Source organism: Pollicipes pollicipes, unplaced genomic scaffold (genome assembly GCF_011947565.3).
Source record: "Pollicipes pollicipes isolate AB1234 unplaced genomic scaffold, Ppol_2.1 Scaffold_7261;HRSCAF=8764_pilon_pilon_pilon, whole genome shotgun sequence".
Taxonomy (NCBI): Eukaryota; Metazoa; Arthropoda; class Thecostraca; order Pollicipedomorpha; family Pollicipedidae; genus Pollicipes; species Pollicipes pollicipes.
The window spans coordinates 34,779,733-34,792,121 of NW_023597054.1; the positions used below are offsets into that span (position 1 = coordinate 34,779,733).

General features: G+C 55.5%; 2 protein-coding genes across 2 annotated transcripts in view; one reads left to right on the forward strand and one right to left on the reverse strand.

Moving 5' to 3' along the window:
- Nucleotides 1-131: 131 nt before the first annotated feature.
- On the forward strand, nucleotides 132-12,327 carry LOC119111346 (hydroxymethylglutaryl-CoA synthase 1-like). The gene is made up of 12 exons (XM_037235162.1): nucleotides 132-336; nucleotides 2,347-2,443; nucleotides 2,735-2,878; nucleotides 3,172-3,498; nucleotides 4,170-4,328; nucleotides 7,732-7,891; nucleotides 8,273-8,443; nucleotides 8,779-8,909; nucleotides 11,176-11,185; nucleotides 11,497-11,588; nucleotides 12,048-12,136; nucleotides 12,316-12,327. The coding sequence occupies exons 2-12, from the start codon at nucleotides 2,356-2,358 to the stop codon at nucleotides 12,325-12,327; spliced, it is 1,383 nt and encodes a 460-aa protein (XP_037091057.1). The 5' UTR covers nucleotides 132-336; nucleotides 2,347-2,355.
- An 18-nt stretch (nucleotides 12,328-12,345) lies between these two features.
- Nucleotides 12,346-12,389, reverse strand: part of LOC119111348 (uncharacterized) — a 25,268-nt gene continuing 25,224 nt past the window's right edge. The window contains exon 5 of the mRNA XM_037235163.1: nucleotides 12,346-12,370. Coding sequence (XP_037091058.1) covers nucleotides 12,346-12,370 — 25 coding nt within the window. The remainder of the gene's footprint in view (nucleotides 12,371-12,389) is intronic.

Genomic DNA, 12,389 nt, shown 5'->3' on the forward strand with positions numbered 1-12,389 from the left:
GGCGGTCGTTTAGTAGGAGTACTTTGCGGTGCTGCCAAACAATTGCGTAACACAGTGAAAGCCTTGACCATGACCGTGTGTTTCAGGTTGGAGGCCCCGTATATTAGCGGAAGCCGGCGCGCGTGTGAGGTATTCGTGCCGGTAATGGTTAGGTGAAGCACTGAGGAGGTCGTGGGACGCTGAGGGACGAGGTTGTGGGGTTGGACTCAGGCTACGTTAGGTACTGGCAGGCTTACAGCAAGGCACCGCTTCGTATCAGCAGAATTGGACCAAGTCTATAAGCGTCTGCTGGAGAAAGGCTTCATACCGGCTGAACGACCAAGGCGTCCTAACTGGGTGTGTAGATACAATAAGAAGCCAGACAATGGTTTGGGACCGAGAACGGGCGAGCAACCATTTGGTGCCCTGCAGCAAGAAATAGATTGAGATTGGTCTTGCGATAATCTAGCTGGATGCATGTTCTTATAAACTGCATGTGGTTGACTTAGCCCCTGTCTTGACACTTTTATGAAAAAGTTGTGTTATTACCAAAGCACTCATTCTGCTTCCTGGGTCTTTGTCTTGTTTTTCTCATAATTTATATGCATACAAATGTTTGCAATGCCTTAGTGGCAGATGCTTCTCAGAAAAGTATGATGCCTTTTATATGATGTGCTGCACTTTTTCCATAAAGTTTTTTTCAGAACATACTGTATACCAGAGCATTAAAAAAAGACTCAATCTTGTGTGAAATGCCTGAAATCCATATGAAGCTTAATTGCTTAAAACATTGCTGCATTTAACTTTTCTTCCAGCCACTACATTATGCATCAAATATGCCCTTCCTCTGCTACCTATCATTGTGCGAAGCCCATAACTTCATGTGATACTAAGAAAAAGCTAAGAGTTAAGGAAAACCATTGTTAAAAATGTTTTGAAAGCTGTGTGCATGCCAAATTATTTAAGACATTGAACTCAAAACTGTCAAAACCATCATATTTGTCATATGATATACTCTCAAACTGATAGCTCTAAACTTTTCTAATGTGGCAGAAGAAATGTTCAGAAATACTGCTAAATAAGACAGTAGCATTAGCTGTATTCCTCAGACAAAAACTGGGAAAATGGAGATATAGAATTGAGATATGTACTGCAAGTCCAAACTTTTCCATACCATAAAACCACCTGAAAGCAATTTGGTAATGAGGAGCCTGATTGAGTCTCTTGCTCAGGAACATGACAATGCAAGTAGAAAATTATTTGCTTGTATTATGCAATGCCGAAAGGTCATTATTGCTTTGAAAATCTGGTTCTTTGCCCTTCATTCATCAGAATTTGTTCATACATATTCTGAGCTGAGTGGATACTGATAAATGCATTACATTCTCCACTGGCAGTTTCATCACAGTTTTTTCACTAAAAACTTATCCTATCAATAGGTTAAGTGAAAATGAGTTGGAGCATTTAAAGTTTGTGAGCAGCTGCATGTTTTGTGTTGTGGGAATGCCTGTAGATGCACTGAAATCAGGACATTTCTTCAATATCTGGCATGATTACTGTGCCAAAGTTGATTTTACATCAAGCTGCCTGTGGTCATGTCTTGATATTGACATGTTTGTCTGGGGTCATTCCATGATGTGTAAGTGCATTGCTAGATGTCGGCAGGATCTTGGATGAGTTAGTGTATCGGTGGACCGAATGTGGCAATGGATCACACCCTGGGACAGTGTTAACATAGGGAAACAGTCATGGCTCAGGGGTGATGCGTTAACCCGTGGACGCGGTGGCGCCGGCGAGTCGCAAGCCGATCGTGCTGTGGGTGGGCTCCAAAGTAGTATAAGAGGTGCTGCTGGGGGCGCATAGACAGAGTCTCTCTGTCGACGTCGTGTGCGGCAGTTCGCCGTTGTGTGTGGGGTGGTCCAGCCGCGATGGGACCCCGAATACAGTTAGGCTGCCCCTTGCACCGCCGGGAGGGAGGGGCAGGGTACACGTATGCAGCGAGTTGGCTGGTGTGATCGATAGCTGGGGGGGGGGGGGGGACGCAAGCAGGCCCCTCCCCAACATGTCAGCGGTGGCGGGGCGTGCCGGGCGGGCCTCTCCCCCGCGGCGTCAGCGGTGCCAGGTCCCGACGACGCTGCGTCTCCAACGCACCATCGATCGTGACGCGTCTTCAAGGTCAGCGGCGACGCCAGTCGGAGATGCGGCCGTGGTCGAAGAGGCTCGCGACCAACGAGACGGCGGCAGGCGCTGCCTGAGCACTGGGTTCATAGTTGACCTGTCTGTCATGACTTAGCGTCTCGTCCTTCCAGTGAAGCCGCGAAGTGTCATGTGTAGACCGCAACAAATCAGCCGTCTTGTTTGTTCCAGACTGTCGCAATGACGTCAGGACAAGGACAGTGGCCAGCGGATGTCGGCATCACTGCCATTGAAATATATTTCCCGTCCCAGTATGTCGACCAGGAAGGTAATACATGATACGTATTTCGAGGCATTGAAAGGATTACATGACTAGGGGCGTGTGGATAGGTACGGCGGTGGATGTGTCGATAAGTATGCCGTCGAATTGGCTGTTGTATTGATGTATCTAAAGACAAGGTGTACTGTTTCATTGCTAACCTCAGATTTAGCCGCCGGATCTCTTGCCCGCTGGCAGCTGCTTCAGTCCATGTATGTCATTCGTATTTGCTAACATGCATATTGTTCTGTCATCATCTGCTGGGAGCTTAACCAGTCTTTAACTGCAGCCGGGTTGCAGAGCTGGAGTCATTTGATGGCGCGTCCGCCGGTAAATACACCATCGGTCTGGGCCAGAAGCGCATGGGCTTCTGCTCCGATCTGGAGGACATCAACTCGCTGTGCATGACAGTGGTCCACAAACTCATGGAGAAAACTGGCACTGGTGAGTCGCCCGACGCCGCCTAGTGACGTCAAAGGATTTCCAATTTCCTTTGGCTTACGCGGATAATTTGATGTCTGTTAAGTCATGGCTGCATCTAGGAAGACAGACGTTGTTTCTTCGGACTGCTTTTCGCCTAACCGGCGTTTTGCATGGCATCAGCAGACCACTTTAGCTTGATTACCTCACGATGGTCGAGTTTCGTGGCCTGGGCATATGTTTCGCGCCTGTGCCCAACGCGCGCGCCCCATCCTGCCAGCGCACTGTGCCGTCCTGAGGGCTTCGTCCCCCGGCAGCGTACGAGGCGATCGGCCGGCTGGAGGTGGGCACGGAGACGCTCGTGGACAAGTCCAAGTCGGTGAAGTCGGTGCTGATGCAGCTGTTCCCGGCCAGCGCCGCCGCCGACATCGAGGGCGTCGACACGACCAACGCCTGCTACGGCGGCACGGCGGCGCTCTTCAACGCGCTCAACTGGGTGGAGTCGTCGGCCTGGGACGGCCGGCTGGCGCTGGTGGTGTGCGGCGACATCGCCGTCTACGCCACGGGCAGCGCTCGGCCCACCGGCGGCGCCGGCGCCGTCGCCATGCTGGTCGGACCGCACGCGCCGCTGGTGGTCGAGCGGGGTGAGTCGGCGGCCGGCCGTCGGCCCCGACACGATGTGTACGTCTGACAAACGGTGCGGGCGCGGTTGAGATTGCCCCTGGGCCGGCTGTCGTTTGCGCTGGGCCAGGGCTTGTTTGGCTGCGGCCGGCGGCTTGCACCTGACTGAGGTGTGTCCGTATCCGGTCGTTTCAGTTGAATCGTGTCTGCAGACTCGGCATTGCACTGAACTCGCTCCGATGCAGGCCTGTTTGGGTGATGAGGGATATTGTCGGAGTCGAGGGAGTTTGACTAGGCGGCAGTACGTTAGCGTCAGCAGCATGTGCGGATGCGTCAAGGAGCCATGCTGTGCAGTCAGCTGACTATGTGCGGCGGCGTCAGCCGACCCTGTGCGGTGCAGTTGGTCTCGTCACGGAGCGCCCGCTCTGTGCGGTGCGGAGGTGATCTCGTCACGGAGCGCCCGCTCTGTGCGGTGCAGAGGTGATCTCGTCACGGAGCGCCCGCTCTGTGCGGCGCAGAGTTGGTCTCGCCACGGAGCGCCCGCTCGGTGCGGTGGAGAGGTGATCTTGTCACGGAGCGCCCGCTCTGTGCGGTGCAGAGGTGATCTTGTCACGGAGCGCCCGCTCTGTGCGGTGCAGAGTTGGCCTCGTCGCGGAGTGCCGGCTGAGCGGCCCGCTCCGGCTGCCGCCCGCAGGTCTGCGCTCCAGCCACATGCAGCACGCGTACGACTTCTACAAGCCGGACCTGAACTCCGAGTACCCGGTGGTGGACGGCCGGCTCAGCATCCAGTGCTACCTGAGCGCGCTGGACCGGTGCTACGGGCGCTACCGCCAGAAGGCAGCGGCCCTCCCAGGTGGGTCCCCTCCCGGCGGCCAGCGGTGACCGCTCTCTCGGGAATCAGCAGCGCTCCCTGGTCCGGAGGGGTCACGCAGCCGCCGGCATGGTCGGCCGGCTGCTCAACTAGGAGTGTTCCAGCGGGCTATCAAATATTGCACAGTGCGAGATTTGCTTGTTTTTTGGGGGGGGAGGGGGAGGGGGGACTTCCAGTGTGTTCGCCCGGACAGATTTGGATGTCCTTCAAATAATCTTGCGTGTTGTGTAGGTGGAAGGCATTATCGCCTATCGCTTGATCAGTTCCACTTTGTGTTTGATCGGTGATTGTTGATTGTTTAAATCCATGAATTACCTTATGCGGTTGATTACTTCAAGAAATTGCTTAGATTATTGACCTCATAACACCGTGGGAAATCAGCACTAGTGGGAGCTAGTGCCCGCTGGTCTTTGCTATCAACCAGCCGTGCCCCAGTGGTGCGAGGGGGTTGGTAGAAGCGTACAATTACCCTGAACAACATTGATAATGGCGTAATGGTCCTGTACACTGGAGGGTGTTTTTTGTAGTTGCAGTATGTCGTCAGCTTTTGGAATACACATGCTTTAATGGATTCGCGATGTTAAAATAACTTGTCATTATTTATTGCGTCAGTCCTTGTGGGGTGTCGTGTCGCTCAAAACAGGAAGCGGGTCCTCCGGAATGAATGACCTGGGATCGTATCGTCCTACAGAAACAATATGTTGCGACCGACGCACGTTGCTTTCCGGTAGATAACACACTTTTTGCGCGATCCATTTGTGCCCTTTGAGGTTTGCTACAACCTTGCTCGAGAAACGAAACATCCGGCATGCAAACTTTTCTTGCGACTGTTTTCGGAAAATGGCTCCCAATTCGTTGGCTCGAATAACAACACCTTGCAATTGCAATGTGTCATGCTGCGAGGAAAGCGTCATATGATTCGAGTTTGGCTCCTTTTTCCCCTCCTGTGACAAGGCGGATAGCGATTTTTCAACTGAAATCAGTGACTTAACATAAGCAGTGTGATTATTAATAGATGCTTTGCCATGTCCCGTCCTCGTGGTCCGGGCCATTGGCCAAAAGTATTGCGGTTTTTTTCTTTATGACACAATTCGATTGCAATATACTGGAAGCTGGCAACCTTAGGCACTATTCAAAGGCGAAGGCGTCTGCCTCACTCTATAGTCGTTAGTGTCAGATCTCGCTAATGGCTGCCGGCTTCACAATGCCCGTGACATCTATCACTTGGAGACAGGCAGTAAACACTTACAAAGTGACCTCCACTGCTTCGGCTGCGCGTGTCGCCCTGCGCTCTAGGATACCCACCATAGATACCTACCTGGAATGAACCAAGCTCAGGTTGTGTCATGGAGTGGTTTCACTTGGTATTTTGTTTAGGTGGAGTAAGAGATGAACCGTTTATGTAGGTTTGTCATCAATCACTGGACTCCAGCAAATATGTCGTGTGGCAGATGCTTTAAGTCAGACAAGCCACGTGGGCAGCAAATAAACCATGTCACATGTCTACTTCTGGTCACGAAACCAAAGTTTGCATGTAGGCACCCATGCTCCCCGTAAAGGTGGCTTTATAGTTACAACCTATAAAACCTGTGGCTCTCACCATTACAACCGGAATCTATTTGATATTTTATTACTACTCAGTGAGAGTCATTCAAGATTGGCACCGCATCCTCCTGAAATGATTTCGGGGTCATATCAAGTGACACAGCGCTGCGTTGAGTGAGCTTCCATCGACCCCTGAGCGGCAAGGGCCTGTCGGAGTCGATTTCGCCAGGGCCCGATCGGCGCCAGTCCGCTCCCGACCCCAGCCTCCCGCCGTGCGGCCGTGCCGTTACTCTCCGGTCGCCGCCGGCGGTGACCGCTCCAGAGCGGCGCGGACGCAGCCGCGGCGATTCCGCGCCTTCCCGGATCGTAATCGTCTCGGCTGGGTTCACTGACCGGCCGGCGCGCGCCGCGTACCCGCGCCATGGCGCGCCGCAAGGTCGGAGGGCGTCAGCGCGCCGGCCACGACCGCCGGAAATGGACGGAACGCGCGTAAGGCGGTGGGCCGTTAGAGGCATGCGCGCGGGGAAACTCAGTCGGGGAATGGGTCATCAAGTCTGGCCGCTGGTACGACCTTGTGGATGTTGTCGCAGCGGTGGTTAAAGGTGCTGCTATTTTGCATGCGTGAGATCTGCGATATGGCGGATAATGATGTCTCCAGCACTAGCATCAAACATTTTCTTTTCTTTTACGCCTTTAGAGAGCCGCCGTGCTCACTGAGACCGGCTGCCATCGCATTCATACACATGTATGTATTTATGTTGACGCGGCAACGATGGTACCATTGACGGACAGCAATCAGTTTGCATTTTGTATTGGTTTGCCATTGATATCCTCACAGTTCGATATGGTTATGTCTGGCCAAAAGCTCTATAAACGTTTTGTATTTGACACCATTGTTGGAATGTCCAAAGTGTCGGCCCGTAGCCCGATCAGCGAAGTCCAGTTGCAGCAACCATCAGGCTTGTCCGGCAGCATTATCCACGAGCTGGTATTCTCAGAAAACGCGACAGCCAGATGTGACACACAGCAAAACGCATAACAAAGTTAACACGCAGGCTGACCTTTGGGTTTGTTATCACATGCCATGTTTTCCCCTCGTGTCAACAATCCGGCGCTGTAGCTGCTTGTACAGCAGCTGCCAGCGGCACAGCAATTCCTCGCGCCGGTGGATTCCCTAGCAGGCGTGCGCCATTGCATTCCCTAGCAGGCGTGCGGTTTTTGTCCGACCGTTCTGCGGCAAACACCGGATGTTTGCGAGCGAGCTACGATCTCGTGCTGGGAAAGTCCCGAAGAAAACGGATGGTATGACGTAGTTGAAGCCTGGGTGTAGTGTCACAGCTCGGGCAAGAAATGGATGGCGGCGCAAGTGGATGTGTTTGCCGAATTGGTGCAGTGGAATCTGTGCTCAATTCTAAGGGACAGAATGGAATAAATATAAACCTACGATCGGCCATGTTCTGGAGCGCTGAAAGTAAGCGGTAATCGATAGAAAATACACGGAACTGGAGTCGCCTTGTGAGCACTCGGATGTGTGCGTATCCGTTCACGGGCCGTTGCGTCGTCCAGACGATTTACTGCTGGGGTCGAGGGCGTCATTCCGGCGCTGGAGCCGCGGCTTCCAAGGTTGTTTATTACTCAACATTGCAGTGTTATGCTTGCAATGCCCATTTTCCGGCGTTTGGCGCCGGTGCTCCAAAGTATGAGTGTGATGGACGAAGCCCCCCGTATTCCGTGTCGAGATTGGATGGTCCGAATGTTTCGTGCTGCGGCGGGTGGTGGGGCTGGATATCTGGAGTGGGCGCGCTGTGGCGAAACAAGCTGACGCACTCCTTCTTTTCAGGCGGCGGTCCAGTGACGGTCGACTCCTTCGACGCCGTTCTCTTCCACTCGCCGTTCGGCAAGCTGGTGCAGAAGTCGCTGGCCAGACTGGTCTTCAATGACTTCCTCGAGACGGACGCCGCCGCCGTGCCCGAGCGGTTCCCCGGACTGGAGGCGTTCAGGTTAGTGAACCGCAGCGCGGTGAGACGCTGTGGTCAGCGGGCGACAGCAGAGGCGCTCAGGTCATGGAGGGGGGGGGGGGGGGCCGATTGAGACGCTCCGAGAGGTGGACGGGAGCGAACTGGGACGTGTTGATCACGTCCCAGTGGCCGGCTGTCCGTCGACCCCGAAGTCGCCTAGGTTACTGACGCGGCCAGACGTGGGAAACGATGCGTGTGTTACGTCGAGCACCCCATTCCGTAATCCGTGCTGGTTGGTATCACGGCAGTTTTGCGCCGGATGCCCAGGCGAGCGCGGCCAGGGTGGCACTGCCACTCTCAGGATGGACCCGGCCGCTGGAGCTGGCATGATTCCCCGCTCAGTCAAACGAGTGCTGCGCCCAGGAGCAAGACGCTGGAGGAGAGCTACTTCGACCGCGACGTGGAGAAGGCTTTCATGGAGCGAAGCCGGGCGCAGTTCGAGCAGAAGACAAAGCCGTCGCTGCTGCTGGCCTCCAACGTGGGCAACATGTACACGCCCTCGCTGTACAGCTGTCTCGTCTCGCTGCTGGTCAGGTGAGCGCCTTCACACTGCTCTTGATTACTAGAAAATGTGCTGAAAGCCCTGGTAATTTGCAACGCTCTCACTCGTGTTACAAGTTACACGCTAGTTTCCAGTTTCCAGCAGCAGCGAACGCCCGAGCCGTGGCTAACACAACTGTGGCTATGCAGAGCAATGGAGCTTAAGTTAAGTGTTCAAGGACTTTTCCGCGTGGCTTTTTAAAGATGCAAAGCTCACCGAATGTTGTTCACTGGAATAAGTGATCGTTCTCGAGTGTGGACAGATTCGCTCGCACCTTTACGCAATAGCTATCGGTAAATGGCGTTGAACGCAGGCTGATTGGTTTCAGCAAAAAGCCCGACGAGCTGACGGGGAGTCGGATAGCGCTCTTCTCGTACGGATCTGGACTGGCGTCGTCACTGTTTTCGATCCGGATTGCCACCACCAATGGATCCGGATCTCGCCTGGAGGCATTGGTGAGTTTGGCGGTTCAGAACAGCTCACGCGTTTACAATTTATTTGATGTGTTTCTGTACTGTATGTAGGGTATAACAAGGAAAATGGTATGAGAATGACAAACACCCCAAGGACGCCACGAACGCAGAGGGTGAAAGCCTACGTAGTCGAAAGTGTTTGTCAAGTTGTTGGACAAGAACTGATGGGCTCCAAGAGACAGTAATGGGTGGCAGAAGGCGGCTCCAGGGCGGGGCCACGCAGTGTGACAACGACCAGCGAGACTGGCGGGACAAGCCACTGGCAGCGGATCAATTAAAAAAAACTGCATATCCCTTTCCTCATACCTGCCCGCTCTTGAAACGGCAGCTATGCAGAACGGGCGGCCGCGAGTGCCGCCGAGCTCCTCGACGGGTCGGGGCCTGCCGCCTCCGTCCGCCGTTGTCACTGCCGACCTTGGTGCCGCGAATAGCGCGTCCTGTGTACAGCGGCGGCGGTGGCGGCGGTGGTGTGCGGCGCCCCTTTGTCCGGGCTTGTTTGCATCAGCGGTACCGGGTGGGGCCGGTTCCCCGGCGGATGCCACCCGGCGAGTCGCGCCGCGCCCCGCCGCGCCCGCTCTAGGTCAAGTGAAGGGCGGCGGACGGAACGTCCCGTCCGCCCGCCTGCCCGCCCGCTGCTGTTGGAGGGGTTCCCACGGCGGCGCGGGGTCGCGCGTGCTGCAGTGTGACAGGCGGCAAACGTCGAAAACGGGTGGTCGGTGCGCCCGGGGGTTCGGCTGGGGCTCTGATCCCGTGCTGGGTTGCTTCCGTCGGAATGCCGATGCACGATGTGTAAATTGGCGTAGGCAAGCAGTTAACTAGAAAAGGCATCAAGGACGTATTATATTCAGTAGTATTTTAAACCTCTTATTTCCACCAACGTCTGTCATAAAAGGCATCAAGGGCGTCTTACATTCAGTAGTTTTTTTAGCCTCTTATTTCCACCTACGTCCGTATGTGATGAGTTCATTCTTCCGCGTGAAAAAATCTAGCACTGCGAGTAGTCAACATTTACTTAATGCAATGGAACACCAATGTTCCGTTTGGAAAACTTATGGCTCCTTATCCGAAGGACGGAGAAAGTGGGTCATTATTACCGTAGTCTATGTAAATTATCAATTGCAGATACAACAGCAAAGCGTGTTGTCCCGAACGTCACGTTTCAGTGGCTGGAACTACGGTCACCATGAACGACGACACAAATGATGTGGATATCCATCCAGTCCACTCGTCTGGACTGCCGGGAGTCGGCGCTAAGGCTGCATGCTAACTCAATGCCAGTCATCTCTGTCGTCGCATTCTTGTTCATGAAACGAAGAATCCAGCACTTTGAATTGGACACAGGATCGCTTTGCATTCGTCTGACTGAACTGAAAACACCAATTTTACACTCTTCAACGTAGTTTCTCAGATGGAATTAACGAAGAGTCGGTCCGTCCAATTTTCCTATCCGTGGTAGGTATGTAAGAGGCAGTTGCTCGGCATTTCCGTAGCCGCCTTTTTCCACTCACTCAGTCCCAGTTTTGGGGAAATACAGCATGCTCTGCCGAACGTCGCTTGACCTGACTCCGTCGTTACCAGGGCCGGGTCCGAAGCATGGTCAGCTACGCGCTGCTCTCTTCGAGCACCCGTCTGTCGGCACGGGATCCCAACAACGGTGTAGCGAGGTTGCGTCAACAATGAGGCTTCGCGCCGCTTCATAGTGCATGCTGTTTGTGGCCTGTTGGGCGGCGACTGCACCGGCGGCCGCGGGAGGGCGGCGAGAGCGGGGCCGGCTGGCGGCTCTGGACAATGGCTGCTTCGTCGGGTGGCACAGCCGGCGCTCGGTCGGTGCCCTGCCTGGTCGTCTAATGCGCGGGCGGTGTAAATTTCCTCCGTTGAACGGATGCTTCAGCCATAACAATGGCCGCCTCAAACGTCATCTCTGAACTTCGTATCCCGGGACGATCTCGTCGCGCGTTTTCTCTCGCCTCGGATTTGAGATAGGTCTTGCCGACGTGTGACACGACCTGATTGGCTGTGTCCTGTTGGCGACGTATGTGACGTCCGTGGGTTCACCCTCGACGCCGAGCAGTGTCGCGCAGAGTGGTCCCCAGCAGCTCGCGCGGGACAACCCCGCGCCGCTCAGCGTCGGCCGGCGCGCGAGTCGACGCATGTAGCCCAGCGAAGGGAGACTGTAGGTTCAGCGTGCAGATCTGATGTGGACATTTGGCGATGTGTCTCTTCCATCGAGACGCGGAACCAGCGAAGCCGAGGCCTGCTGTGGTGTGGCCGTGCCTTCTTAGCAGCATCGCCGCCGCCGCGCGGGCCGGGCGCCGCCGTGACGTCACCAGCGCACAGCCGGCTGCCTTCCCCGCTTGGTCCTGTCCACTGTTTCGTCTATCTTCCGCCGCTGGCTCTGCCTCGCTCTTCGCTGCAACACCTCGCCTCGCCTCCGTGCTGAAGCGACGGTGCCGGGGTGGAGTTGGGATGCGCCGCGTGTCCGCCTGCCGGGCGCTCTCACGGGCTCAGCGGCTGGGCGGTGTGGGAGCGGGCGGTAACGCGGTGCCCTCCTGTTCTAGCTGGCGGGGCGTCAGTGACGTGGTTGGCCGCCTGGAGGCGCGTCAGAAGGTGGAGCCGGCCGCATTCGCCGACACGATGCAGCTCCGCGAGCAGTCGCACCACCTGGGTGGGTAGCGGATGGGCCGCCGCCGGTCGTACGCCCCTCCGCGCTGAGGCGCAGGGCGATCTGCGACACTGACCAAGTGTGACCAGCCAGTTAGGTCCGATGCAATGACTGCTAAATGAGATAAATATTTGTACCGGGTTGACGGTAGACGCTGCTCCAGGGCACCATAATCTTCATGGATATCGTTAAAGTGATGTAAATCACACGTACGAAAAAGTTCGGCGAGGTTTTCTGTGAGGTGTTTTGTTCCCTACGGCAGCGCATTTCTTGCGTCGCTGTACCAGTTGGGGATTTTGTGGATCACCAAATACTTGTTGATTCGTTGTGCTTTTTGTTCGTTGAATGCTGCAGCACCACCACTCGCCGGTCGCTCGCTATCTTCGCACAGCTGCCGCGGGTCGCCTGGCGTCCCGCCGCTCCTGTGCGGGCACCGTGTGACCGCGCGTCCCTGTGCCGCAGCTCCCTACGCGCCCAAGGCCGACCCAAGCATGCTCTTCCCGGGCACCTACTACCTGACCGGCATCGACGAGAAGCACCGCCGCCAATACGCCGCGCCACACACCCACCCTTTCTTCCTATTTTCTCACCCAACCACCCCCCCTTATACACGCCAAGTGATGACGTCATGCTGGCGCCGTGCGACGGCGGTGACGTGCCGGCACGGCGCCGCACGTGCGCCGCCGGCGCCAGGGGTGCTCGTTACTGGTGGTGGTGCCGTGGCCGCGAGGTAGCGCCATAAGCTCCCGGCTGGCACGCGTCAACCTGGCGCCTGCAGGCTGGCGCTGTCCGGTGCAGGTGGCG